The sequence below is a fragment of the Entelurus aequoreus genome, linkage group LG26, assembly GCF_033978785.1.
Source record: "Entelurus aequoreus isolate RoL-2023_Sb linkage group LG26, RoL_Eaeq_v1.1, whole genome shotgun sequence".
Lineage (NCBI taxonomy): Eukaryota > Metazoa > Chordata > Actinopteri > Syngnathiformes > Syngnathidae > Entelurus > Entelurus aequoreus.
Genome location: NC_084756.1, coordinates 27,216,119 through 27,242,515, shown reverse-complemented (window position 1 = coordinate 27,242,515; position 26,397 = coordinate 27,216,119). Strand labels below are relative to the sequence as shown.

General features: G+C 39.5%; 1 protein-coding gene across 1 annotated transcript in view; it reads right to left on the bottom strand.

Moving 5' to 3' along the window:
- The window catches only part of col7a1 (collagen, type VII, alpha 1), a 183,701-nt gene that overhangs the window by 152,716 nt on the left and 4,588 nt on the right, over positions 1-26,397 (bottom strand). The window contains exons 2-4 of the mRNA XM_062037815.1: positions 1,457-1,529; positions 1,191-1,371; positions 959-1,115 (exon numbers count right to left, since the gene is read on the bottom strand). Of these exons, the coding sequence (XP_061893799.1) occupies positions 959-1,115; positions 1,191-1,371; positions 1,457-1,520 (402 nt within the window). The 5' untranslated portion in view covers positions 1,521-1,529. The remainder of the gene's footprint in view (positions 1-958; positions 1,116-1,190; positions 1,372-1,456; positions 1,530-26,397) is intronic.

Below are 26,397 nucleotides of genomic sequence, written 5' to 3'. Positions count from 1 at the left end.
AATACATCGGCGAAGCACTTTAGCTACGGAGCTAACGTGATAGCATCGTGCTTAAATGCAGATAGAAACAAAATAAATAAGCCCCTGACTGGAAGGATAGACAGCAGATCAACAATACTACTATCAGGAGACACCGAACCAAACACTGGACCTGTAACTACACGGTTAATGCTGTGCCGCCTGTCGAAGCCTAGCAATGCTGTTGCTAACGACGCCATTGAAGCTAACTTAGCTACGGGACCTCGTCAGAGCTATGATAAAAACATTAGCGCTCCACCTACGCCAGCCCTCATCGGCTCATCAACACCCGTGCTCACCTGCGTTCCAGCGATCGACGGCGCGACGAAGAACTTCACCCGATCATCGATGCGGTCGGCGGCTAGCGTCGGATAGCGCGTCTGCTATCCAAGTCAAAGTAATGCCGCTAATACACCGATCCCACCTACAGCTTTCTTCTTTGCAGTCTTCATTGTTCATTAAACAAATTGCAAAAGATTCACCAACACAGATGTCCAGAATACTGTGGAATTTTGCGATGAAAACAGAGCTGTTTGTATTGGGATACAATGTGTCCGAATACTTCCGTTTCAACCATCGACGTCACGCGCAAACGTCATCATACATAGACGTTTTCAACCGGAAGTTTCGCGGGAAATTTAAAATGTCACTTTATAAGTTAACGCGGTCGTATTGGCATGTGTTGCAATGTTAAGATTTCATCATTGATATATAAACTATCAGACTGCGTGGTCGCTAGTAGTGGCTTTCAGTAGGCCTTTAAGACAGAGACGCCTTGTACTGCTCACTTAACAAACACAATCCATTTTGCACACCTTTAGATCAGCTTTGTGTGCGTTATTAAGTTTGCACATGTTTAGTACAGTCAAACCTTTAGTAAATATGGTCCTAAGTGGCCGAATAATGCTGACATTTCAAAGAATGGCTGCCTCTCACACACCTTTGGCACATCCCGGCTGTACGCGGGGTTAAAGAAGTTATCTGCGACAAACTTGAGACCAGCACCAGTGTGTGTGTTTCCACCCTTGTAGTTGAGACTCTGCACAGCCTTGATCAACGCCGTGCCGTTAGTGTAAGTTCTAAAGGTGAACTCAACCCTGGGTGGACAGAAGGATGGATGAGTGCAACATGTTCTCTCGTTTACAGTCAAAAAAGGAAGCGCTGTCGGTCACCTGGAGGTGTCACTGTACTGTATTAGCCCAAAGCGAATTCCTGACTCGCTTACGGATCTTGCAAAAGGTTTGATGATCCCAGCTATAAAGCTTTTCACTTGCAGGAAGTTAGGTCTTCCAATGCTGGACGATCCGTCCACTAGGAAAATAATGTCCGCTGCCTGGACGTTGTTACACCTGCCTGTAAAATCAGGAATAATGCATCAAGAAACAATCTCATGAAGGCAAACGACGATTACAGTGAATTCAAATCATGAAATGCTTACCTTGTGCTTCAGTGTGTGCCGTGAGTGACAGCAGCAGCATGGCGCTGAAAATCCAGCCCCTCATCTTTACAACCTGGCAGCACACGGAACAAATTGAAAACATTTCTTTCCAAACTCACATGCACGCTGAACTGTTGAGGATATTGCAAGACTGGCTTAACTACTTTATTTTTGAAGTAAGAAAGACCAAACTCAACTCAACTCAAACTCAACATTGATTTTGTCGTTCTAAAACAGAGGGTTTTTTTAAGTGCAGAGGCACTCCAAATAAAGAAAAAAAACATGTTTTGTAAACCTGCTAAGCTAACTCCAGTTATGTTAAGGCAGGGGTGTCCAAACCTTTTTGACTTGCACTGGGCTAAAAAAATTTGGTCAAGGGCCAAAAGCTAACTGCATGTCAAGTAACTATATTAATATAGCCCATACATATACTGTATATGTGCACATGTTATATTAATATAATGGATATATAATTAATAATTCATATAAAGTTAAAGTTAAAGTACCAATGATTGTCACACACACTCTAGGTGTGGTGAGATTATCCTCTGCATTTGACCCATCACCCTCATCCCCTGGGAGGTGAGGGGAGCAGTGAGCAGCAGCGGTGGCCGCGCCCGGGAATCATTTTTTGGCGATTTAACTCCCAATTCCAACCCTTGATGCTGAGTGCCAAGCAGGGAGGTAATGGGTCCCATTTTTATATATAATTGAAATTCGGCTCCTACTTTGTTTACTTCCGTGACGGCCTCCTTAAAGTTTTGTAATCAATCAGAAATATGAAGCTGCAAAATGCGCCAAACATAGATAAGTATGGAGAGAGTGTTTTGCATTACCCTATCATGCATTATAAAGGATTTAAATGTGTGTAATTTAGAATTATTTTATGGTGCATGGACATTTTTTTAAATAATATCCACAACTGTCAGTGAGCAGGTTGTGTTATGTGCAACCATGTGTGTTGACTTTTTGCTTTTTTTTTTGCACCATGACTAGGGAAGGTTTTCTGGATTGGGTCATATCAGTGAATGCTGTGCCATGTTCAGTTCAAAGCACAAATATTGGCCTTAACCTGAAATACTCCCCAAGGTGGTGGCACAGTTGCAGAAACAACATTCTTAAAATAATTGCAAAATACCGCACGGGTCATATTTCTTAAACTCAAGACATCTCATGGGGCAAATTAAAAACGCAGGAAGTAATTTGGACACCCTTGTGTTAAGGCAACATAATTTGTTGTTTTGTACTCCCACAGAGAGCAGTCAACTCCACAAAATGAGCTTTGTTTTTGCAGAGAGTAGGGGCCAAACTGTATTATATTCTCCAAGGATTACTGTTTCACACTTTGAAAAACACAACATAGTCACGATTTATTACACTCAGGCAGAACAATGTCACGTTCAGGGTCGAACTGTTTTGTTTTCAATATGTCTCCCAAGCATGAGGTAGACTTCAAAGATTCTTTGTTGTCAATTTTTCCATACTCTGATGGCAATGTGTGGCAAAGAAAATGAGTGTGAAAAGTGAAAAGAAATTAGATATTCGGAAATGCTCAGAAAGTGGAGACACACCAATCAACACTGGTTGCAACTTCAAGAAAGTTAAAGTTAAAGTACCCCTGATAGTCACACACACACTAGGTGTGGTGAAATTACCCTCTGCATTTGACGCAACCCTTGTTCCACCCCCTGGGAGGTGAAGGGAGCAGTAAGCAGCAGCGGTGGCCGCGCTCTGGAATCATTTCGGTGATTTAACCCCCAATTCCAACCCTTGATGCTGAGTGCCAAGCAGGGAGGTAATGGGTCCCATTTTTATAGTCTTTGGTATGACTCGGCCGGGGTTTGAACTCACGACCTACCGATCTCAGGGCGGACACTCTAACCACAAGGCCACTGAGCAGGTTATGAAGGCAAAAGATGGTATCTTGGAAGATATGAAAGGATCTTGGACGGTGATAACCAAATGGTCTCAATATCCCTCGTTCCACTCAACCTGTTCCATGCAGAATGTCACGTAAATTGACATAAATCTGACTGAAATGCTGTCATTTAAGGAACATTTGTCTGGGAAAATCAAAACTCATTCGTCCCCAAAACACTCAACAGCCCCTTCCTCGAACTAAACATCATCAAAATAGCAACCAGCAACACCGGCTATGTCTGCGAACACACTTTGAAGCTAATACTAGTCAGGACAACGCATATTCCCGTAACATCTGCTTGTGTTGTTGTGAACTAAACCAAGAGTTCAGGATTAACGTCCAGACATGACACTAGCCGTAATTAATAAGACACTGTTTTTATTTCACAACAGCAAACTGTCGTCTCCACACTCAAAACTCAAAAACATATCAGCCAATAAGCGCCCCTGAGAACAGCAACGCACTTGTAGCACTTCACAATAACATTGCAGTGCGCAACATCCAGTCTGACAAAACAAGGGTTCAGGAAAAAGTAGCTTACATAAGCACTTTGTACTTAAAACTCATTGGCGCCAGGGTTGCGCAATATAGACGATGTACGATAACAATTATATAAATTTGTCCGACGATAGAGCTTTTATTATTATGGCTACATTGGGATAATGTTGATGACACATTCTAGCTGTAACCCAAGACCAGTGACAAGCATCCTCAACGCAATTTAGCGTCCTTGCTAGCGGCTAATGTCCCCCCACAGTGCAACTGCAAAACCACTTCCAAGTCCAAATTCCTTGCCTCTATGGTGGCAAATAATCTATGTTTTCTTACAAATACCAGGAGGATGAGCTCTAGCTAAACATGCTACGTACACTACACACCGTAGGACAGGGGTGTCAAACGTACGGCCCGAGGGCCGGATCAGGCCCACGAACAGGTTTTATCCGGCCCGTGGGATGAGTTTGCTAAGTATAAAAATTAACCTGAACAGCTGCTCTAAATGTGTCCACTAGATGTTAGTACATCAGTCGAGGAAATTGATCAAACTACATAAATAATAACCTGTAATTTGATTTTGATATCATATTTTTATCTTTATTGATTGAAAATTAACACCAATGAGTTGACTGATGAACATTATCACATAATATATTCAGAAAACATAAATAACGACAAATAAAGATAGAATACTATTAAGCGCAACATGCAAGTGTAAAAAAACCCAACAACATTATGATTTGTACAATTTCAGAATGTGCTTGTTCTATTTTTAAACACAGAGAACAATCTGAAGTTGTCTTTATTTTTAAGTTATCGTGCCGTGATTTTACCAGTCCGGCCCACTTGGAAGTAGATTTCTCTCCATGTGGCCCCCCATCTAAAATGAGTTTGACACCCCTGCCGTAGGAGGATATGCTAACCGCAAGCCAGAGCTCTTGAATGTAAACAAGGTGGGCGGCTTGATACAAATATCGACAGTAACCAAGTAGATACCAAGTAGTATCGTATCAGGTCGATACCACAGTGGTTAGATCAATGTTTTTTACTAGCTAAATGTGTTTTGTCGTTTTTGTTATTGTTTACTCAGGAAATAAGTCCCTAGACGTACAAAGACTTTAATTGCAAAAAACAAAAAAATCAATCTGTTAGCAGGAAATAATTTAAATATTTAATTGATATTGTTACGCCGCCATCCTGTGTTTTTGTCTCATTATAATTGTTCTATAGCTGAATGAGATCAACATAGTGAACCCTCTTGTCGGTCATCCGCGCTCTTTGTCTCTGTGGGTGGTGGTGGGGCCTGGGATGCGACCATACACACAAAAAAAATTTCACCACTGTACCATAAACATGATGTATCGTAATAGAAATGATCCGGATCACCTCCAAACATTAATCACTCGTTGCTTATAAGAAAAGTTTTTTAAAAATCTGCCCATAACTTTTTGAGTTATGTTGCTAACTACCCAACAGACAAAGTCTGGTGATCACATAACCTAAAGCAGTGGTTCTCAAACTTTTTTTGTCATCCCCCACTTTGGACAAGGGGGAGTTTTCAAGCCCCACCTGCCCCCATCGCCCCAACAGAACGCTAATGCCAAGCTTAACATTTTCAAATTTATCGAACATCAAGTAACATCAAGTTTTATACATTCAAACTCAATAACATAAAATAAAATCAAGTTCAATAATAAATAAAATAACTGTGCAGCTGTGGTATAACTTGCATCAAGTTCAATATCAAATAAAATAACTTGCATCAATTCAATAATAAATAAAACAAAAGTGTTATAACTTGCATCAAGTTCAATAATAAATCAAAAAAAGTGTTATAACTTGCATCAAGTTCAATAATAAATCAAATAAAAGTGTTATAACTTGCATCAAGTTCAATAATAAATCAAAAAAAGTGTTATAACTTGCATCAAGTTCAATAATAAATCAAATAAAAGTGTTATAACTTGCATCAAGTTCAATAATAAATCAAATAACTTGCATCAAGTTCAATAATAAATCAAACAAAAGTGTTATAACTTGCATCAAGTTCAATAATAAATCAAATAAAAGTGTTATAACTTGCATCAAGTTCAGTAATAAATAAAACAAAAGTGTTATAACTTGCATCAAGTTCAATAATAAATCAAAAAAAGTGTTATAACTTGCATCAAGTTCAATAATAAATCAAATAACTTGCATCAAGTTCAATAATAAATCAAAAAAAGTGTTATAACTTGCATCAAGTTCAATAATAAATCAAATAAAAGTGTTATAACTTGCATCAAGTTCAATAATAAATAAAACAAAAGTGTTATAACTTGCATCAAGTTCAATAATAAATCAAATAACTTGCATCAAGTTCAATAATAAATGAAAATAAAAGTGCCACTTTGCAATCTTTGCCAAAAAAAGGAGGACAGGGCAAGTGAACATGAGTTTTACAGTACTCCAGCATTAGTGGCTGCAATGATCCTGTTTTGCACTGCACAGCTTTTCAAATGGGGGTTGCAGGCTTGACACTGACACTGTTAAAACCTCTTTGAATTCGGGGCTGAGCTGCCTTGACGCGAGTGCTTCCCGGTGAATGACACATTGTGTCCAATGCGCATTTGGCGCAACCCTCTTTATTAGAGCCTGCAGCCCGTTTCTTGACTTTGCCATGCGCGCCATCAGAGCAAAAGCCCACACAGTTTTCCCATTTAAGGTCGTGTTCTTTGAGGAAACTGTCCATTATCTTGAACAGCTCATCAGCAGTGGCTCTATTTTTTATGTATTTGCAAAACAGCAAATCCTCGCACAGTGACTGGCCATTCACAAAGCTTCCGCTTAGCCCCGCCCCCATTAGTTACTGTTGCTGTCTGTCAAACTTTCGCTCCTACCTAGAAATGTAAAGCATACAGGAAAAATAAGTAATATACATTTATCTATATAGCGGATTTCACAGACAGAATCACAAAGTGATTTCCAGTGTGTATAGAAAATGAAAGCATAGTAAAAAAAAAAAATCAAAGAATATAATAATAAAAAAATAAAAAAAATCAAAGTGAAATTTCCTCCCGTTCCTCGCGCCCCACCTGTCATGTCTCTATTCCCCACCAGTGGGGCGCGCCCCACACTTTGAGAAACGCTGACCTAAAGGCAGGTACTCTGAATTGCTGTTTGGTGCGTAAGCACAAACAACAGTCAAGACCCGTCCCCCACCCGGAGAAGCTACCATTTCGTATACTGGGTTAAACTCCAAAATACAGGCTCTGAGCCGCGGTGCAACAAGTATTGCCACCCCTGCCAGTCATCTCTCGCTGCTTGCAACGGCAGAGTGGAAGAGAGTCCAGCCCCTCTCAAGAGGACTGGTTCCAAAGCCCTTGCTGTGCGTCGAAGTGAGTCCAACTAGATCCAGCCGGAATTTCTCCACCTCGCAAACCAGCTTAGGGTCCTCCCCCCCAGCGAGGTGACGTTCCTTGCCCCAAAAGCTAGCTTCTGTAGCCGAGGATCAGACCGCCAAGGGCCCTGTCTTCTGCTGCCGCCAAGCCCACATTGGACCCGACCTGTATGCCCCCTCCTAAGAGTGGTGAGTCCATTAGAGGGGGGACCAACGTTGCCTCTTCGGGCTGTGCTCAGGCCCAGCCACCAGGTGCTCACCATCGAGCCCTACCTCCAGGCCTGGCTCCAAAGGGGTCCTTGGTTTTGTCTTTCCATAGAGGTTTTCGAGCTGCTCTTTGTCTGGTCCCTCGCCTAGGACCTGTTTGTCTTGGGAGACCCTATCAATCAATCAATCAATATTTATTTATATAGCCCTAAATCACAAGTGTCTCAAAGGGCTGCACAAGCCACAACGACATCCTCGGTACAGAGCCCACATATAAAGGGGCATAGAAACCCCCTGTCAAGCCCCCAGTTACTAGTAGCATATAATACATTGATAGCTGAAAGGCTTCCACATATTTCCCTTTTTTAATGACAGCACATTTAAGGATGTGCCTCAAGTCCTAATGCAAAACATTCCTCAGGACTCCACACCTGGAATTTTGACAGCCTGACCAAAGCCCATTTCAGAAAGATCAAAAACACGTAGACATGAGAGGCCCTAACGCGAACACACACCTACAGTATATCCATTGGTAAAATATGGAGAACTAGATTATGGCTCATTGCAGTGAATATGGAGAGTTCTGTGATGGGATTTCCAGGAAACTTAGCTCACTTAGCGTGAAAAAGTGATGATTTGGAGGGAAGTGCTGTCAGAAATGACAACTTGTCAATGCAATATGGGACGCGGTCATTGCAAAATACATCATGATGTTCATTGGCTACTTTTTCAGGGTCACAGCTGAGCTGGAGCCTAACCCAGCTGGTCACCAAATAACACATATAGACAAATAATTCACAATAATAGTCACACCTATTGACAATTTAGTCTTCAATATGCATGTATTTTGAATACCCAGAGAAAAAAAAAACAAAGTTTGTTTTATGTGCCACCTTGTTGCCTACAGTACAACATTTTTTTTTTTTTCTGTCTTTGGTTTTGGCTTTCCTCTTGAATAAAACCTCTTATGAGAGAGGGTGACCCCCGATAAAACTTTTTGATTTCGATATTGATATTGGAGCTTTGAGTATTGGCCCAGGGTCACATGATATTAGCCTGAATCATATATACTTTTATTAAAATGCTTGAACAAGGGAAATTATTCAGAAAACAATAGTAAATAGTAAAGGGACGGCGTGGCGAAGTTGGTAGAGTGGCTGTGCCAGCAATCGGAGTGTTGCTGGTTACTGGGGTTCAATCCCGACCTTCTACCATCCTAGTCATGTCCGTTGTGTCCTTGGGCAAGACACTTCACCCTTGCTCCTGATGGCTGCTTGTTAGCGCCTTGCATGGCAGCTCCCTCCATCAGTGTGTGAATGTGTGTGTGAATGGGTGAATGTGGAAATACTGTCAAAGCGCTTTGAGTACCTTGAAGGTAGAAAAGCGCTATACAAGTATAACCCATTTATTATCATTTATAAATATAAAAAACACTAACCTATTGATTATTAACCATTTGGAATGGACATATGCTGTCTTTAAGTTGAAGGGGAGTGGGGAGGTTTTGCGACAACTAATATTTTTTTAAGTGACAGTAAATTGAATGCTGCGGACACATTTGTTACTGGATACTTTGACATACATCCGGCCTTGGATACTTTGTATTTGCAAGTAATATGTAACTAGAATTATTCAATACTTTTTTATGTTCACATGTCATGTTTTAGACTGCAATATTTTTCCACTAAGGACACTTACTAAGTTAGTCTAGCTTGCATGCTATTACGTGCTTAGCTGATGTGTAGCTGCTTGCGCCTAGTGGCCTTTAGCAAAGCATATTTACCTTTTGTAAATGCCGACTAAAATAGAAGGAAATACCATCCCTGTGTGCTGTACAATAAGGACTAATTGTATCTGAGCGTATATCAGATGTTTGTTTGCTTAAATTGGATATTATTGTTAGTTCTGGAAATTAGTAGTCTGGATATACAGTATAATATAGGAATACACTTAAACATATGCACATACATTAAGCAAAACATGTTCAGTTGAATCAATAATAAACAAAATAATCAAATAACTTAATCAAATAATTTAAAAAATTAAATATTCATAGAGTGGATAGTAAGTTTTTATAATGAAATTAATACAATTACAAGTAATAAAATATGAATTATATTAATTATTATACATATATCATTTTGAAAATCTGATCTTTTTTACACTTCTACAGACTTGAATTTTAACATTTTAAGGTCAAGGCAAGTATTGTCTTAAAGGAAGGCTCATATTTTAGGGCACCAAGGCAAGTTAGAAGGGCACCAAGGAAAACATGATTTTTTTAAATTATTTATTTATGTTTTTAAGTTATGTCCATTTATATGTACATGTAGATGATGTATCGGGACAGATCCATTAAGAGTCTGAGCAGAAATATATCATAAGAATTAACTATAAACAATAACACATTAACAAAATGATGTGTCACATGACTGGTTTTTGAAGCAATTTCTTTGTGACATGAAAAAAACAGAAGTAATGTATAAAAACCTTGCGTTTACTTTTTGATATTGAAATAAAAACCAAAGCAGTTAGGCTAATGACGATGAAGTCTAATAAACAAGCTTTGTTCTTGTCTTGGTTCAATAAAACAGTTTGGCCAACAAAAATAAACAGTGACACCTCTCACATCGAATACACAATCTTCACAGCCTTCGTTCAGTTCGATGAGATGACAAAACATTTTAGCTAGTATTTATGTTATTTGAACACTGATACAGTTTGCAGTTAAAGAAAGGAGGAGTGAACATCCATTTATAAACAAGTTGAGACAACGTTCACGACACATCGCCTGCTGCAAAACATCAAATAGTTTTCTCCTTCGCTGGCTACTTTTAGTGTGGGGACAAGTGTCTCCAATATTGTCCACACATGTCTCCATCTAAACACAGCAGTGCGCTCTTAAACGCATGGCGGGAAACGAGGGAAAATGACGTTAAACCAAGCGCTTGGCTCCGTTTATTTCGAGGGGAAATCTCCCAAGCAAAGTGCGTGTCCTTAGTCCGCCATGACGCTAGTGTGCATGCGCCAGACATCGTGTTGCCTAAAATGCATTAATAAATGACGGTTTTTCGGTCATTAAAAGATTAGACGGTATGACTAACCGTCGAGAATTTTTATCGCAAATTATCATTATACCGTTTACTGTTACAGCCCTCTTTCATTAAAAGTAAATTTTGTAGCCGCAGTTAAATTTGAGCCCTTTTTCTATAATATATGCATGTTTGCATGTGTGTGACTTCAGAATCACCCTATATTTTGGAAACAAGGATGGAAAACAATATTTGTTTCTACATCTTGAACAAATTTAAGTTAACTCCCTCATGTCCACGATATATCATTACTGTTCAACTGGCAGCCCGGAAACAACATAAGACCGGGCCTCATGTTCAAATCAAAACTTGAACCACAAACAACAATAAAACACTAGAGTGCTCTCAAATAGATGATCTTTGACTTGCTTTTCTGCAATAAGTCCTCAAAACAGCAGAGCGCTCTTGTTGTACAGAGAGGAACTCGGACCAGTGTAAACACGCGCTGGTGTTTTAATTTACGATTAGCCATTTGGTGAAGGTATGACAGAACCTTGCATTGATATTTTACCTTCCTGAGAGATGACGCCTTCTGCAGTGGAAGCTGGTGTTTTGCATAACAGGGCAGTTTTTTTTCCACAATTTGTAACTCTGACATAAGAAATACACCAAAATGTCCACTGCAGAGGACACAAAATGAAAAGAATATATTGTAAAGGTCCTTAGCTTTCTGCGATTGTGGGCCCTCTCAGAACAATTTAGTTGAATATCTCTGCAATGCATTCTCCAATAAAAAGCTTCAAGCCTGCCCCCCCAGAAAAGTCTCATGTGGGCGTCAGATGCAGCATGATTATCAGTAAATTATTTTTTTTAAATCATTTCATAAATCAATTCCCAATCTAAACTAAACATCCTGTGCAACCCTAAATCTGTTGCAACCTCCCATTATGAGCATTGCACAAGTTTAACATCAACAAAAGCCAGATGGACTGATACAACTGCTTACATTAGTTGTTCTTCTCGCGCAAAAACATTCATGAATCCAGTTAAAAAATCCTAATGTTGACAATGAAGCCACAAAAAAATGCACATACACGAAATAATTTGATATAATGTGTCCATAAAGATGTCAACTGCGGCCAGTAAATTGTGTTCAAGTTGCAAAGAAACTATCACGCATAGTCCTCTACAGACGACACATTTGGGATGATTCCAGAGTTACCCGCTGCCAAAAACATAACAAAGCATGGCCAGAACAATGTAGAACAGGGGTGTCAAACTCATTTTAGATCGGGGGCCACATGGAGAAAAATCTACTCCCAAGTGGGCCGGACTGGTAAAATCACGGCACGATAACTTAAAAATAAAGACAACGTCAGATGATTTTCTTTGTTTAAAAATAGAACAAGCACATTCTGAAATTGTACAAATCGTAATGTTGTTTTTTTTTTTTTTACAATTACCTGTTGCGGTTACCGTATTTTTCTGACTATAAGTCGCAGTTTTTTTCATAGTTTGGCCAGGGGTGCGACTTATACTCAGGAGCGACTTATGTGTGAAATTATTAACACATTAGCGTAAAATATCAAATAATCATATTTAGCTCATTCACGTAAGAGACTAGACCAGGGGTCGGCAACCCAAAATGTTGAAAGAGCCATATTGGAGCAAAAATACAAAAACAAATCTGTCTGGAGCCGCAACAAATTAAGAGCCATATTACATACAGATAGTGTGTCATGAGATATAAATTGAATTGAGATGACTTAAAGGAAACTAAATGAGCTCAAATATAGCTACAAATGAGGCATAATGATGCAATATGTACATATAGCTAGCCTAAATAGCATGTTAGCATCGATTAGCTTGCAGTCATGCAGTGACCAAATATGTTTGATTAGCACTCCACACAAGTCAATAACATCAACAAAACTCACCTTTGTGCATTCACGCACAACGTTAAAAGTCTGGTGGACAAAATGAGACAGAAAAAGAAGTGGCATAAAACACGTCCTGGAAAGTCGGAGAAAGTTATACATGTAAACAAACTAAGGTGAGTTCAAGGACTGCCAAAATTAGTAGGACAAAACGGCGCTCGCCAAATACTCGAATCAGTGAAGCATGTTTAATACAAACAGTGTGCTTTATAACAATTAGGGAGGTTTGTGTCATGTTTGTCCTCATACAGAAACCATATTAAAACAAATTAATTTTTTTTCCCCTCATCTATTTCCATTTTTCATACATTTTTGAAAAAGCTTCAGAGAGCCACTAGGGCGGCGCTAAAGAGCCACATGCGGCTCTAGAGCCGCGGGTTGCCGACCCCTGGACTAGACGTATAAGATTTCATGGGATTTAGCGATTAGGAGTGACAGATTGTTTGGTAAACGTATAGCATGTTCTATATGTTATAGTTATTTGAATGACTCTTACCATAATATGTTGCGTTAAAGGCCTACTGAAATGAATTTTTTTTATTCAAACGGGGATAGCAGATCCATTCTATGTGTCATACTTGATCATTTCGCGATATTGCCATATTTTTGCTGAAAAGATTTAGTAGAGAACAACGACGATATAGTTCGCAACTTTTGGTCTCTGATAAAAAAAAAAGCCTTGCCCCTATCGGAAGCAGCGTGACTACACCGGGGGAAGGACTGCTCACATTATCCTATTGTTTACACCAGCAGCGAGAGAGATTCGGACCGAGAAAGCGACGATTACCCCATTAATTTGAGCAAGGATGAAAGATTCGTGGATGAGGAACGTGAAAGTGAAGGACCAGCGTGCAGTGCAGAACGTATCTTTTTTCCCTCTGACCGTAACTTAGGTACAAGCTGGCTCATTGGATTCCACACTCTCTCCTTTTTCTATTGTGGATCACGGATTTGTATTTTAAACCACCTCGGATACTATATCCTCTTGAAAATGAGAGTCGAGAACGCGAAATGGACATTCACAGTGACTTTTATCTCCACGACAATACATCGGTGACGCACTTTAGCTGCTGAGCTAACGTGATAGCATCGGGCTTTACTGCATATAGAAACAAAACAAATAAGTCCCTGACTGGAAGTATAGCCAGAAGATCAACAATACTACCAAACTCTGGACATGTAACTACACGGTTAATGCTTTCCAGCTTGGCGAAGCTTAGCAATGCTGTTGCTAACGACGCCATTGAAGCTAACTTAGCTACGGAACCTCGACAGAGCTATGCTAAAAACATTAGCTCTGCACCTACACCAGCTCTCATCTGCTCATCACGACCCGTGCTCACCTGCGTTCCAGCGATCGACGGTACGACGAAGGACTTCACCCGATCACCGATGCGGTCAGCGGCCCGGAGACGGAGGAAGTCAAGGTGAGGTCGTTCGGCTAGCGCATCTGCTATCCTCAAAGTCCTCCTGGTTGTGTTGCTGTAGTCCGCCGCTAATACACTGATCCCACCTACAACTTTGTTCTTTGAAGTCTCCATTGTTCATTAAACAAATTGCAAAAGATTCACCAACACAGATGTCCAGAATACTGTGGAATTTAGCGATGAAAACAGGCGATTTAAGCTGGCGACGGACCTATTCCAAGATGTCTGATTCAACTGTTTACGTCACGCGCATACGTCATCACATCTACACGTTTTCAACCGGAAGTGTCGCGGGAAATTTAAAATGTCACTTTATAAGTTAACCCGGCCGTATTGGCATGTGTTGCAATGTTAAGATTTCATCATTGATATATAAACTATCAGACTGCGTGGTCGCTAGTAGTGGCTTTCAGTAGGCCTTTAACATACCAGGCACGTTCTCAGTTATTTATGCGTCATATAACGTACACTTATTCAGCCTGTTGTTCACTATTCTTTATTTATTTTAAATTGCCTTTCAAATGTCTATTCTTGGTGTTGGCTTTTATCAAATACATTTCCCCCAAAAATGCGACTCATACTCCAGTGCGACTTATATATGTTTTTTCCCTTCTTTATTATGCATTTTCGGCCGGTGCGACTTATACTCCGGAGCGACTTATACTCTGAAAAATACGGTAATAGTATATATATTTTATTTGTCGTTATTTATATTTTCTGAATAAATTATGTGATAATGTTCATCAGTCAACTCATTAGTGTTAATTTTCAATCTATCTAAATAAAAAAATTATACCAAAATCAAATTACAGGATGTTATTTATGTAGTTTGATCATTTTCCTCGACTGATGTACGAACATCATGTGGTTTATTTTGTACATATGTAGCATCATCTACAAAGATACAAATAATTGCTATTGTGACATCCAGTGGACACATTTAGAACAGCCGTTTCTTTCATTGAACAATTTCAGGTACATTTTTATACTTAGCAATCTCATTCCGCGGGCCGGATAAAACCTGTTCGCGGGCCTGATCCGGCCCTCGGGCCGTACGTTTGACACCCCTGATGTAGAAGATGAAAAAATTATGTTGAAAAGCAAGAAAAGGTGAGGATGAGGGGAGGAAGAGTGTCATGACTCTCATTAAAGGCTTCGAAAGACATTGTTGGACAACCCAGACGTGAGGAAGGGGGGGGATTTCTTTCAGTTGCTTGAGCCAGGCCACAACAAAGATGAATAATGTCAGATGGGAAACACACAATTGCAAACAATCAGAGCACAGACGCGGAGGAGGATGAGTTTCATTTGTTCCGGGCCGCATCCTGGTGTGCAGACGGGCAAAATAGCCCTGGCGCTAAATGACTTCAGCTGTGTTAGACTTGTACATTCCTGGTTTTTCCCTGTGCAACTCTAATGAAAAGTTTGCAACAGCAGGCTTTTTAATCCTCCCAAAGATGTTAATTGTTACAATCAGAGTCTGCAACATCTGTGAGACACCACATTTCCATACGAATACACGCATGATCTTGTTCCAAGTCCATACTTTCGGGGGCATTACATAAAGGAGTGGTGGTTCTGGGCTGCGTTTCAAACTGTTCTATAGGAACGCAGGCGTTGCAAGCGTGTGCATGCACAGCGATGCTTAAATCAATCATGAAAACAGAATAAATTAGCACCATTTGATTGTATCACGAGGAACCATTGCATCACTCCAAAGCATCTTTTCATCAGATCAAGAGTGAGGACCAATGGTGCAAATCCTTACCTGAGGTTCTTTGATCCGTGTGTCGCTCCCAATCGTTCCTGTGGCATATCCAGCCTTCTCTTCCCGCTCGGTGCCTGCAATGCTCACCTGCTCGTGGCTACTGTGTCATAAGACCACCAAACAACGCTTCTGGAGCTCAGCAGCTGCTGTCCTGCATCCCTGTTGGCTGGTTCGGGCTGAGGAGAAGCAAGAGTAGATGTGGCGGAAGCAGCAGAACAGTCCAGACTTGTTCGGATGCCTGAAGGGGAGTCCCAAGTTTGTTTTTTTTTGTCAGCCCCTTGTCCCTCCCTGCTCCTGTGTAGAGAAACTTCCGGAACATCTCAATTACGTTTAAGGGGAAATCGGCAGGGAATACTTTCAATATGATGATGCATTTAAGCCACGTACAAAAAAATATTCATAACATATAATGAAGCTACATTTTCTTTGTACCCCGCTGGGATCATACCTGTCGCCACGTTGGCTTCATTCGAACACGTTTTATATCCAGGTTTTTCTTAAAAGCAAATTTTTGGCCTAAATTAAGTCTTAAATCACATCTTACTTATATTTTCTATGTTTCATTATTAATATATCATCTTTATTATATTTTCTATTGTAATGTGATGATCACAATAAGTGCTATCCCAACTTACTACATAAGTATTTTGAGGTAGCTCTTTTTCGGTAGATTGTCACTTTAAAGGGGAACTGCACTTTTTGGGGGATTTTGCATATCATTCCCAAAAGAGACAAGAAAACGAAGTTGTTTTTTTTGCATTCTAATTTGTAAAAATCGGCTCGCTAATGGGATCTATCCATTCCAAAAACCACCAACAATACTTCATTTACTTTCCGTAACCTGTATAACAACCAAACTGTAGCAACATTGTTATTTTACGAGCAAACACTGAGGAACTATTTTTCGAGTTTAGCAAGACTTCGCTTTGTGACAGCATGCTACAGCATTAGTTGTAAGCTAGCTACAGCAAGAGGTAAGTTAGCTTCTGCGTCAACAGCTGAATGGCTTTTGAGTTTGCAATGCACAACACAATGCGATAGGACACCAGTCTGTACTGACTGAAAAACATGAGCAATCATATTACAGTATCTGTAAAGTATTAGCTCACATTTCATGTTTTGTTTGTACACAGCTAGCTCAGCGTATGTACTGTAGTTGTACTAGCAAGCATGATCAATATTATGGTGACTCACTCAATGGACAGTTGTACGTTTAGTCCAGCCGATTGGGGAAGTTTTTTCCTGTTGATTTTGGGTAAGTACACCATTTCTATCAGCACAGCTTGGCTCCAAATTCCACATTTACACAGTCAAGTCACGCCCGACTTAACTCTCTCAGCATCCGTCGGCTCCAACGTTTCACCCTCTCTTTGTGTTCGCTTCTATAAGCAGCAGTTCATCCTCCGTATATTCAGCTTCAAAAATAGAAGGTTGTGAATCCTCATTTGTCCAAAAATAGTCGTGTTTGTTGTTAGCACCTGGGTGTAATAATAAATTGCATAAGCCGCTTTATTGCCATTCTGAAAATTGCGTGTGTCTGATAGTATGTCAATAAGGATACAAGACACAATAGTTGGACACCAGACAGCAGCGTTTCCCACACATTCATTTATTTGTGGCGGCCCGCCACGAAAGAATTAAGGCCGCCACAAATAGATTTTTATTTTTTTGTTTTTTGTCCTGTCCAGCTTCTCAAGCAAATCATATAGTTGATGTAGATGCCCATATCGGCTGTTCAGATTTACTTTACAAAAGAGAAGTGTAGGATCAAGATTTTTGGAGCTCTTTGTTCAGTGGATCAGATGTTTGATGAAGCTTTGTGTCTATCTACCACCACTACTGTTTTCTGTTTATTTGTTACTGACTGTGGCAGGACACCTCTGCCTCTGTTTCACTTTATGTTGCTGGTAAATAATATGGTTGTAGTAGTAGGCTAAAGTTAAATTATTTAGTATGCACTAATTAAAGGGGCAGAGCTTTAAGAGACATTTTAGCTTTTATATTTTTATAAGATGTATTTTTTGTAAGAACCACAATTAATAAATATATTTCAGTGAATAACTTATTGTTTAAATTTGTATATAAATATCAATCAATCAATCAATGTTTATTTATATAGCCCTAAATCACAAGTGTCTCAAAGGGCTGTACAAGCCACAACGACATCCTCGGTGTCGAGTGGGTCTGACATAATATTGTGAAAGTCCAACACATCAGCGAAAGTCCAGTCCATGGTGGGGCCAGCGGGAACCATCCCGAGCGGAGACGGGTCAGCAGCGTAGAGATGTCCCCATCTGATGGACAGGCTAGCGGTCCACCCCGGAGCAGAGTAGAAAAGAAAAGAAAAGAAACGGCAGATCAACTGGTCTAAAAAGGGAGTCTATTTAAAGGCTAGAGTATACAAATGAGTTTTAAGATGAGACTTAAATGCTTCTACTGAGGTAGCATCTCTAACTTTTACCGGGAGGGCATTCCATAGTATTGGAGCCCGAATAGAAAACGCTCTATAGCCCGCAGACTTTTTTTTGGGCTCTGGGAATCACTAATAAGCCGGAGTTCTTTGAACGCAGATTTCTTGCCGGGACATATGGTACAATACAATCGTCAAGATAGGCAGGAGCTTGACCGTGTAGTATTTTATACGTAAGTAGTAAAACCTTAAAGTCACATCTTAGGTGCACAGGAAGCCAGTGCAAGTGAGCCAGTATAGGCGTAATATGATCAAACTTTCTTGTTTTGGTCAAAAGTCTAGCAGCCGCATTTTGTACCATCTGTAATCTTTTAATGCTAGACATAGGGAGGCCTGAAAATAAAACGTTACAGTAATCGAGACGAGATGTAACGAACGCATGGATAATGATCTCAGCATCGCTTGTGGACAAAATGGAACGAATTTTAGCGATATTACGGAGATGAAAGAAGGCCGTTTTAGTAACACTCTTAATGTGTGACTCAAACGAGAGAGTTGGGTCGAAGATAATACCCAGATACTTTACCGAGTCGCCTTGTTTAATTGTTTGGTTGTCAAATGTTAAGGTGGTATTATTAAATAGATGTCGGTGTTGAGCAGGACCGATAATCAGCATTTCCGTTTTCTTAGCGTTGAGTTGCAAAAAGTTAGCGGACATCCATTGTTTAATTTCATTAAGACACGCCTCCAGCTGACTACAATCCGGCGTGTTGGTCAGCTTTAGGGGCATGTAGAGTTGAGTGTCATCAGCATAACAGTGAAAGCTAACACCGTATTTGCGTATAATGTCACCTAGCGGCAGCATGTAAATACTAAAGAGTGCAGGGCCAAGAACTGAACCCTGGGGAACTCCGCACGTTACCTTAACATAGTCCGAGGTTATATTATTATGGGAGACACACTGCATCCTGTCAGTAAGATAAGAGTTAAACCAAGACAAGGCTAAGTCTGACATCCCAATACGCGTTTTGATACGCTCTAATAAAATATTATGATCAACAGTATCGAAAGCGGCGCTAAGATCAAGAAGCAGCAACATAGATGACGCATCAGAATCCATCGTTAGCAATAGATCATTAGTCATTTTTGCGAGGGCTGTCTCCGTAGAGTGATTTGCCCTGAAACCGGATTGAAAAGGTTCACAGAGATTGTTAGTCACTAAGTGTTCATTTAGCTGCTGTGCGACAATTTTTTCGAGAATTTTCGAGATAAACGGTAGGTGGGACACCGGCCGGTAGTTCACCATGAGGTCAGGATCGAGGTTAGGTCTTTTGAGTAGAGGATGAATAACCGCTTTTTTGAATGCTAGAGGAACAGTACCAGAGGAAAGTGATAGGTTTATAATATTTAACACTGATGGACCTAATAAAACAAAAAGCTCCTTGATAAGTTTCCCAGGAATTGGGTCAAGTAAACATGTTGTTTGTTTTGTCCCATTTACACATTTTAACAATTCCTCCAATGTTATTTCATCAAAGAGAGAGAAACTATTTTGGAGGGCAATGTCCGTCGTATATACCGTCGTATTTGTGTTAATAGAACCCAGTTGTAGCTGAGATGCATTGTCTTTAATCTCTTTTCTAATGACTTCAATTTTCTTATTAAAGAAATTCATAAAGTCATCTGCTGAGTGGGTGGAGCTACTGGGAGGAGTCCCTTGTTGGGTTAGCGATGCTACTGTACTAAACAAAAATTTAGGATCATTTTTGTTGAGGTGGATGAGATTTGAGTAATATTTAGCTTTAGCTGAGGTAAGCATGCGTTTATAAGTTATTAAACTATCACTCCATGCTTGATGGAAAACCTCAAGTTTAGTCGCACGCCATTTGCGTTCCAGCTTTCTACATGATAATTTCTGGGCTTTAGTTTCTTCTGTAAACCATGGGGTACGCCTTTTAGGGGCCCTTTTTAGCTTTAGCGGTGCTACAATATCAATGGTGTCGCGCAGGGCGTCGTTAAAGCTGTTAGTGAGGTTATCAATAGAGCCCACATAATTTGGGAATGGCGCCATTACTGAAGGCAGTAGGTCAGTAAGAGTCGTCGTTGTGGCAGTATTAATGTTGCGGCTGCTATAGTAGTTATTATTATTATTATTAGTTTGTTGACAATGAGTCAGAACTTCGAATTTTATAAGGTAATGATCGGACATTACTTTAGTGTACGGGAGTATCGTAACTTTAGAGGTGGTGACACCCCTGACAAGCACTAGATCTATCGTATTACCGTTGCGATGCGTGGGTTCATTTATTATTTGTGTAAGACCACAGCTATCAATTATAGTCTGGAGCGCCACGCATGGAGGGTCCGATGGGGTATTCATATGGATGTTAAAGTCTCCCATTATGATTATATTGTCGGCGTGCGTCACTAGATCAGCAACGAACTCTGAAAATTCATTGATAAAGTCCGAATAGGGCCCAGGGGGGCGGTAGATGACAGCCAGGTGGAGAGGCAGCGGTGTGACAAACCTCACAGTAAGCACCTCAAACGAGTTATATTTATTATTTAGGTCCGAGGTAAGGCTTAAGTTTTTGTTGTATATTAGTGCAACACCCCCACCCCTTTTAATGGGGCGGGCAATATGCGTTCCCGCATAGCCAGGAGGAGACGCCTCACCCAGCGCAAAAAATTCGTCTGGTTTGAGCCAGGTCTCGGCTAGACCAACGACATCAAGATTGTTGTCTCTGATGACTTCATTAACTAATAACGTTTTGGAAGACAATGACCTTATGTTTAAAAAGCCCATATTATAGGTAGTGGGCTGTTTTGAGGAGTTTTTGTTGAAAGTATCTGTAGTAGCAATATTAATAATGTTACGTTTATTATGCATAGTGCACTTTAAATAATTTCGACCATATCTAGGAATTGATATGACAGGAATTTTTAGATTGTTTGCCACCTCAGTAAAATGCATGTCCACCTCTGACGCAGAAAAAACATTATGTGAGTTGTATATTATTCTAGAAGAATTGCTATGTGTGCAGGGATTATCCAGCCTGGCGCTGGCTAGTTTTAGCTTAACAGACTCCTTATTAGCGCTTCTTTGTGGATTAGCATTTAGCTTTTTCGTTAGCCCCGCTAACAACAAAGCATTTAGCTTTGTTGTTAGCCCCGCCCGACACCCCCGCTTCTGCTTCCGAGCGCATCGCTTACGTCTCTTTCGCTGACCGTCTCCGCTGGTAGTCGACGCCGCTGCTTCAAAGGCCACTGCTGGATGTAGCTCGCGAAGAATTCCCAAGCTAGCGAGTAGGTCCACGGTACACGCATCTTTCAGCCCAAAATGGCCCGATCTCTCCACATCCAGAATCGTAAGTCGGTCGTAAGTGATCACGGAGTGAACACGCTGTGAGCCAGCCATGAAATTGACTGAATTGAGGGGTATTTTTGCCAAATCGGTCTACACTTCCAGGAGCGCTCGCACGAAGCCGCTGCTCTGAAGCGCAGCCATCTTGGAAAAAAATATGTACATAGTGTTGTAATTATATTGTAAAATGGATGGATGGATGGGCGTTTAAAACAAAACTGTTATTATTAATTAGTAAGTATACATTTTTTGAGCCTTTTTAGAGAAAATCCTATCATTGTAGTAAATTATGCAAATTACTCAATGATGTCATGGTGACCACGCCCATAGTCACGCCTCCACCGCCACAGGTATCTTGGCAGTTTATGGGAAACTCTGGACAGGTTAGAATATATATATATATTTTTTTTTTTTCTTTTTCTTTTTTTGTCCTGTCCAGCTTCTCAGGCAGATCATATAGTTGATGTAGATGCCCATATCGGCTGTTCAGATTTACTTTACAAAAGAGAAGTGTAGGATACTTCTCTTGTTAGAATATTGGGCACGTATACTACCAGGCAACTTTATGTCCAGTACGAACTGGTGGTCAGATCAGCAGACAGCAAGAAGTGACAAAGGTATTGATTCACCGCACACAATAAACAAGTGACAGACAAAGTTGACTCATGGCCAACTATTAATAAAACTTGTGTTTGAAGTCATGATTAATTCCAGTGGTTCTCAAACTTTGTGTAGTAGGCCTGAGTATTTGCTAAAAACAAGGAAGAGGTTTTATTAAACAAGCATATTTAATATTTTTGGCCATTGTAACATTAGTCACAGTTTGAACAGTCACACTGTGTTTGAATTAGGGTTGTACGGTATACCGGTATTAGTATAGTACCGCGATACCAATGAATCATATATTCGGTACTATAACGCCTCTGAAAAGTACTGGTCCAGCGTCAACATGTAAACAAACGCCATTGATGGAACTACACCTAACATCTACTGTAATGATACCAAGTACAGTGGCGTATCTAGTCGATACTACTATAATTACATCGATATTTTTTTGGCATCACAACATCTTCTTTCGTTTAAAAAAAAATGTATATTATGTTTATAAACTCAGGAAATACGTCCCTGGACACATGAGGACTTTGAATATGACCAATGTATGATCCTGTAACTACTTGGTATGAAATTGATACCCAAATTTGTGGTATCATCCAAAACTAATGTAAAGTATCAAACAACAGAAGAATAAGTGAATATTACATTTGAACAGAAGTGTAGATAGCACATGTTAACAGAGAAAGTAAGCAGATATTAACAGTAAACGAACAAGTAGATTAATAATTCATTTTCTACCACTTGTCTTTAATAATTTTGACAAAATAATAGAATGGAAAATAACAACATATGTTACTGCATACATCAGCAGCTAAATTAGGAGCCATTGGTTGCTTACTTACTACTAAAAGACAAGTTGTCTTGTATGTTCACTATTTTATTTAAGGACACACTTGCAATAAGAAACATATGTTTAATGTACACTAAGATTTTTTGTTAAAATAAAGCCAATAATGCAATTTTTTGTGGTCCCTTTCATTTAGAAAAGTACAGAAATGTATCGAAATAATTTTGGTACCGGTACCAAAATATTGGTATCGGGACAAGACTAGTTTGAATATAAGAAAATAAAACACTAATGACTTAATTAGGTGATTCTTTGACATACCACTAGATGGAGTACGCATACCACAGTTTGAGAATCACTGATCTGTTCTATGTACCGTTTATGTCAAGATATTTGTGTGTTCGGTACTATAACTAATTATGCTCACTTGTTCGGAAAAAAACCCAGTGCCCAACTCAGTGCAGCACAACTGCATCAGCGCCACAAATTACAGTCTTCAAAATTAATAAATGAGCATCTTTTTTCCAAACTGATAGTTGAGATCCAATCTGCCACACAGACAGACTGAGAGGGGCCTGAAGAAAATCAGTGTGAGGCAGATGTGTTGCGCAGCTCCGGATCCTGCTCTTATAAAAGCCATGTTGCCGCTCTTTTGTTCTCCAGAACATTCTTTATGAGCCTGCATTGGTATAGTAAAGACAGCATGTGCTTTGTCCTAAATTAGCACATAACATTCCGTCTTCTACTGTTGTCTTACATTTTTCTGTCCTGTCCTGTCCTGGCCTGTCTTTTATTTTTGGTTTCTTATTGTATTTCCTTTGTAGTTACATACTTGTACTTCCGGTACAGGGCGGAGCAACGAGGCACACCTGCAGCCGCTGTGCAATCAGTGGCATTCTGCTAACGCCCGATTGTTCCCCTTTCTTCAACGCTACCTCGTATGACACGAAGAACCGAGAGCGCCATCTTTCCCCCTTTTTTATCACGGTCAAAGTATTCATATTCATATTTTTGTTGAATTCTGTTTTTTTGTGTGTAGTCAAATGCTGCGATTCAATCTGCGCCCTTCTTTACTCACACTTTAATATGTACTGTATACTGTGTACACTGTAGTGTTGTCCCGATACCAATATTTTGGTACCGGTACCAAAATGTATTGCGATACTTTTCTAAATAAAGGGAACCACAAACAATTGCATTATTGGCTTTATTTTAACAAAAAATCTCACAGTATATTAAACATAAGTTTCTTATTGCAAGTTTGTCTTTAAATAAAATAGTGAACATACTAGACAACTTGTCTTTTAGTAGTAAGTAAGCAAAAAAAGGCTTCTAGTTTAGCTGCTCATTTTCTATTCGATTATTTTGTCAAAATTATTAAGGACAAGCGGTAGAAAATTAATTATTAATCTACTTGTTCATTTACTGTTAATATCTGCATATTTTGTCTTTTAACATGTTCTATCGACACTTCTGTTAAAATGTAATAATCACTTGGATGCTTTAAATTAGTTTTGGATACCACAAATTTAGGTATCAATCCAAAACCAAGTAGTTACAGGATCATACACTGGTCATATTCAAAGTCCTCATGTGTCCAGGGCATACTTGCCAACCTTGAGACCTCCGATATCGGGGGGGTCGGCGTGGTGGGGGCGTGTGGTTGGGGCGGGGGGCGTGGTTAAGGGCGTGGTTAAAAGGAGAGTATATTTACAGCTAAAATTCACCAACTCAAGTATTTCATATATATATATATATATATATATATATATATATATATATATATATATATATATATATATATATATATATATAAATATATATATATAAATATATATATATATATATACATATATATATATATATATATATATATATATATATATATATATATATATATATATATATATATATATATATATATATATATGTATGAAATACTTAACTTTCAGTGAATTCTAGCTATATATATATATATATATATATAAATATATATATATAAATATATATATATGTATGAAATACTTAACTTTCAGTGAATTCTAGCTATATATATATATATATATATATATATATATATATATATATATATATATATATATATATATATATATATTTTAGTATACATATAAATAAAATAAATACTTGAATTTTAGTGTGCCGGAGGCTATCCAGTAGATGGCAGCATTGTCCTGTTTAACTTCTCCGTTCATGAATGAGTATATCATTTCGGCCACCGTGTTCAATGGAGAAGTCTGTTCTACAAAATGTACAGGCAACATACATACCCCTTCCCCTTCGAACTGTCCTGGATGAACTGAAATTCTTGTTTCCATTTGTTTTGGAACTTGCAAGCGTATTTCTTCATCTTGCTCGTCGACGGCGTCGCCATGTCTGTAACTTCCTCGTTCTTCTGCTTCGTCTCCTTGTTGTGTTCGCAGTTGTGCACTCTACTCTCTAAAAGCCGTAGATGTTATGACGTCATTGGGCAGGCAAGCTGTTTATATTGTGGGAAAGCGGACGTGAGAACAGGCTGTCCCCACTCAGGTCCGCATTGAGCTGGAGGGGGCGTGGCCTCCAGCTCCGGCTGAATACCGGGAGTTTTTCGGGAGAAAATTTCTGCCGGGAGGTTATCGGGAGAGGCGCTGAATCTGAGTCTCCCAGTAAAACCAGGAGGGTTGGCAAGTATGGTCCAGGGACGTAATTCCTGAGTTTATAAACATAATATACATTTTTTTTAAACGAAAAAAGATTTTGTGATGTAATCATAGTAGTATTGACTAGATATGCTCCTGTACTTGGTATCATTACAGTGGATGTTAGGTGTAGATCCACCCATGGCATTTGTTTACATTGTTACGCCGGTGGACTACGGTGTGTAGTGAAGCATGTTTACCTATTTCTCGTTCTGCAGGGATGATACTTGTAAGAAACCTACTTTATTTGTCGCCATGGATGCGAGGATTAGTGATTTAGAAGTAGCTAAAACACTGCCGACTGCGGCTGGACTTTAGCCGCTAGCTAGCTAGCCATGTTTTAAAGCACTTCTTCCTTCCGTTTCAGTATTATAGCTTCACCTTTATCGTTAGTTTTTAAGCCAAAATGCGTCCGTTCTCCCTTTTCTGTCTACACACTGTCTGCTTGTAAGTACTCCGTTATTGTGCGATATGATTCATTAGTATCGCGGTACTATACCAATGCCGGTATACCGTACAACCCTAATACACTGCATACTTTGTTCCTGAGGATGCACTTTTTGATTGCGTAGTGCTGTCCAAAATTGATTGCTGTCATGATACTCTTCTTGTTCTGTCTTTTGTAATTCTGAATTGCGAATAGGGGTGTCAAAAAATTAATCGGTTTTCGAATGAATTGCAATTCTTATTTGTAACCATTCTTAATCGATTAAAAAATATCAATTTTAATTTATTTATTTAATCTGTCCTGTCCAGCCACTCAGGCAAATCATATTGTTGATGTAGATCGGGGGTCCGCAATATGCAGCTCTAGAGCCACATGTGGCTCTTTAGCGCCGCCCTAGTGGCTCTCTGGAGCTTTTTCAAAAATGTATCACCATAGAAAAAGGTTGGGGGAAAAAA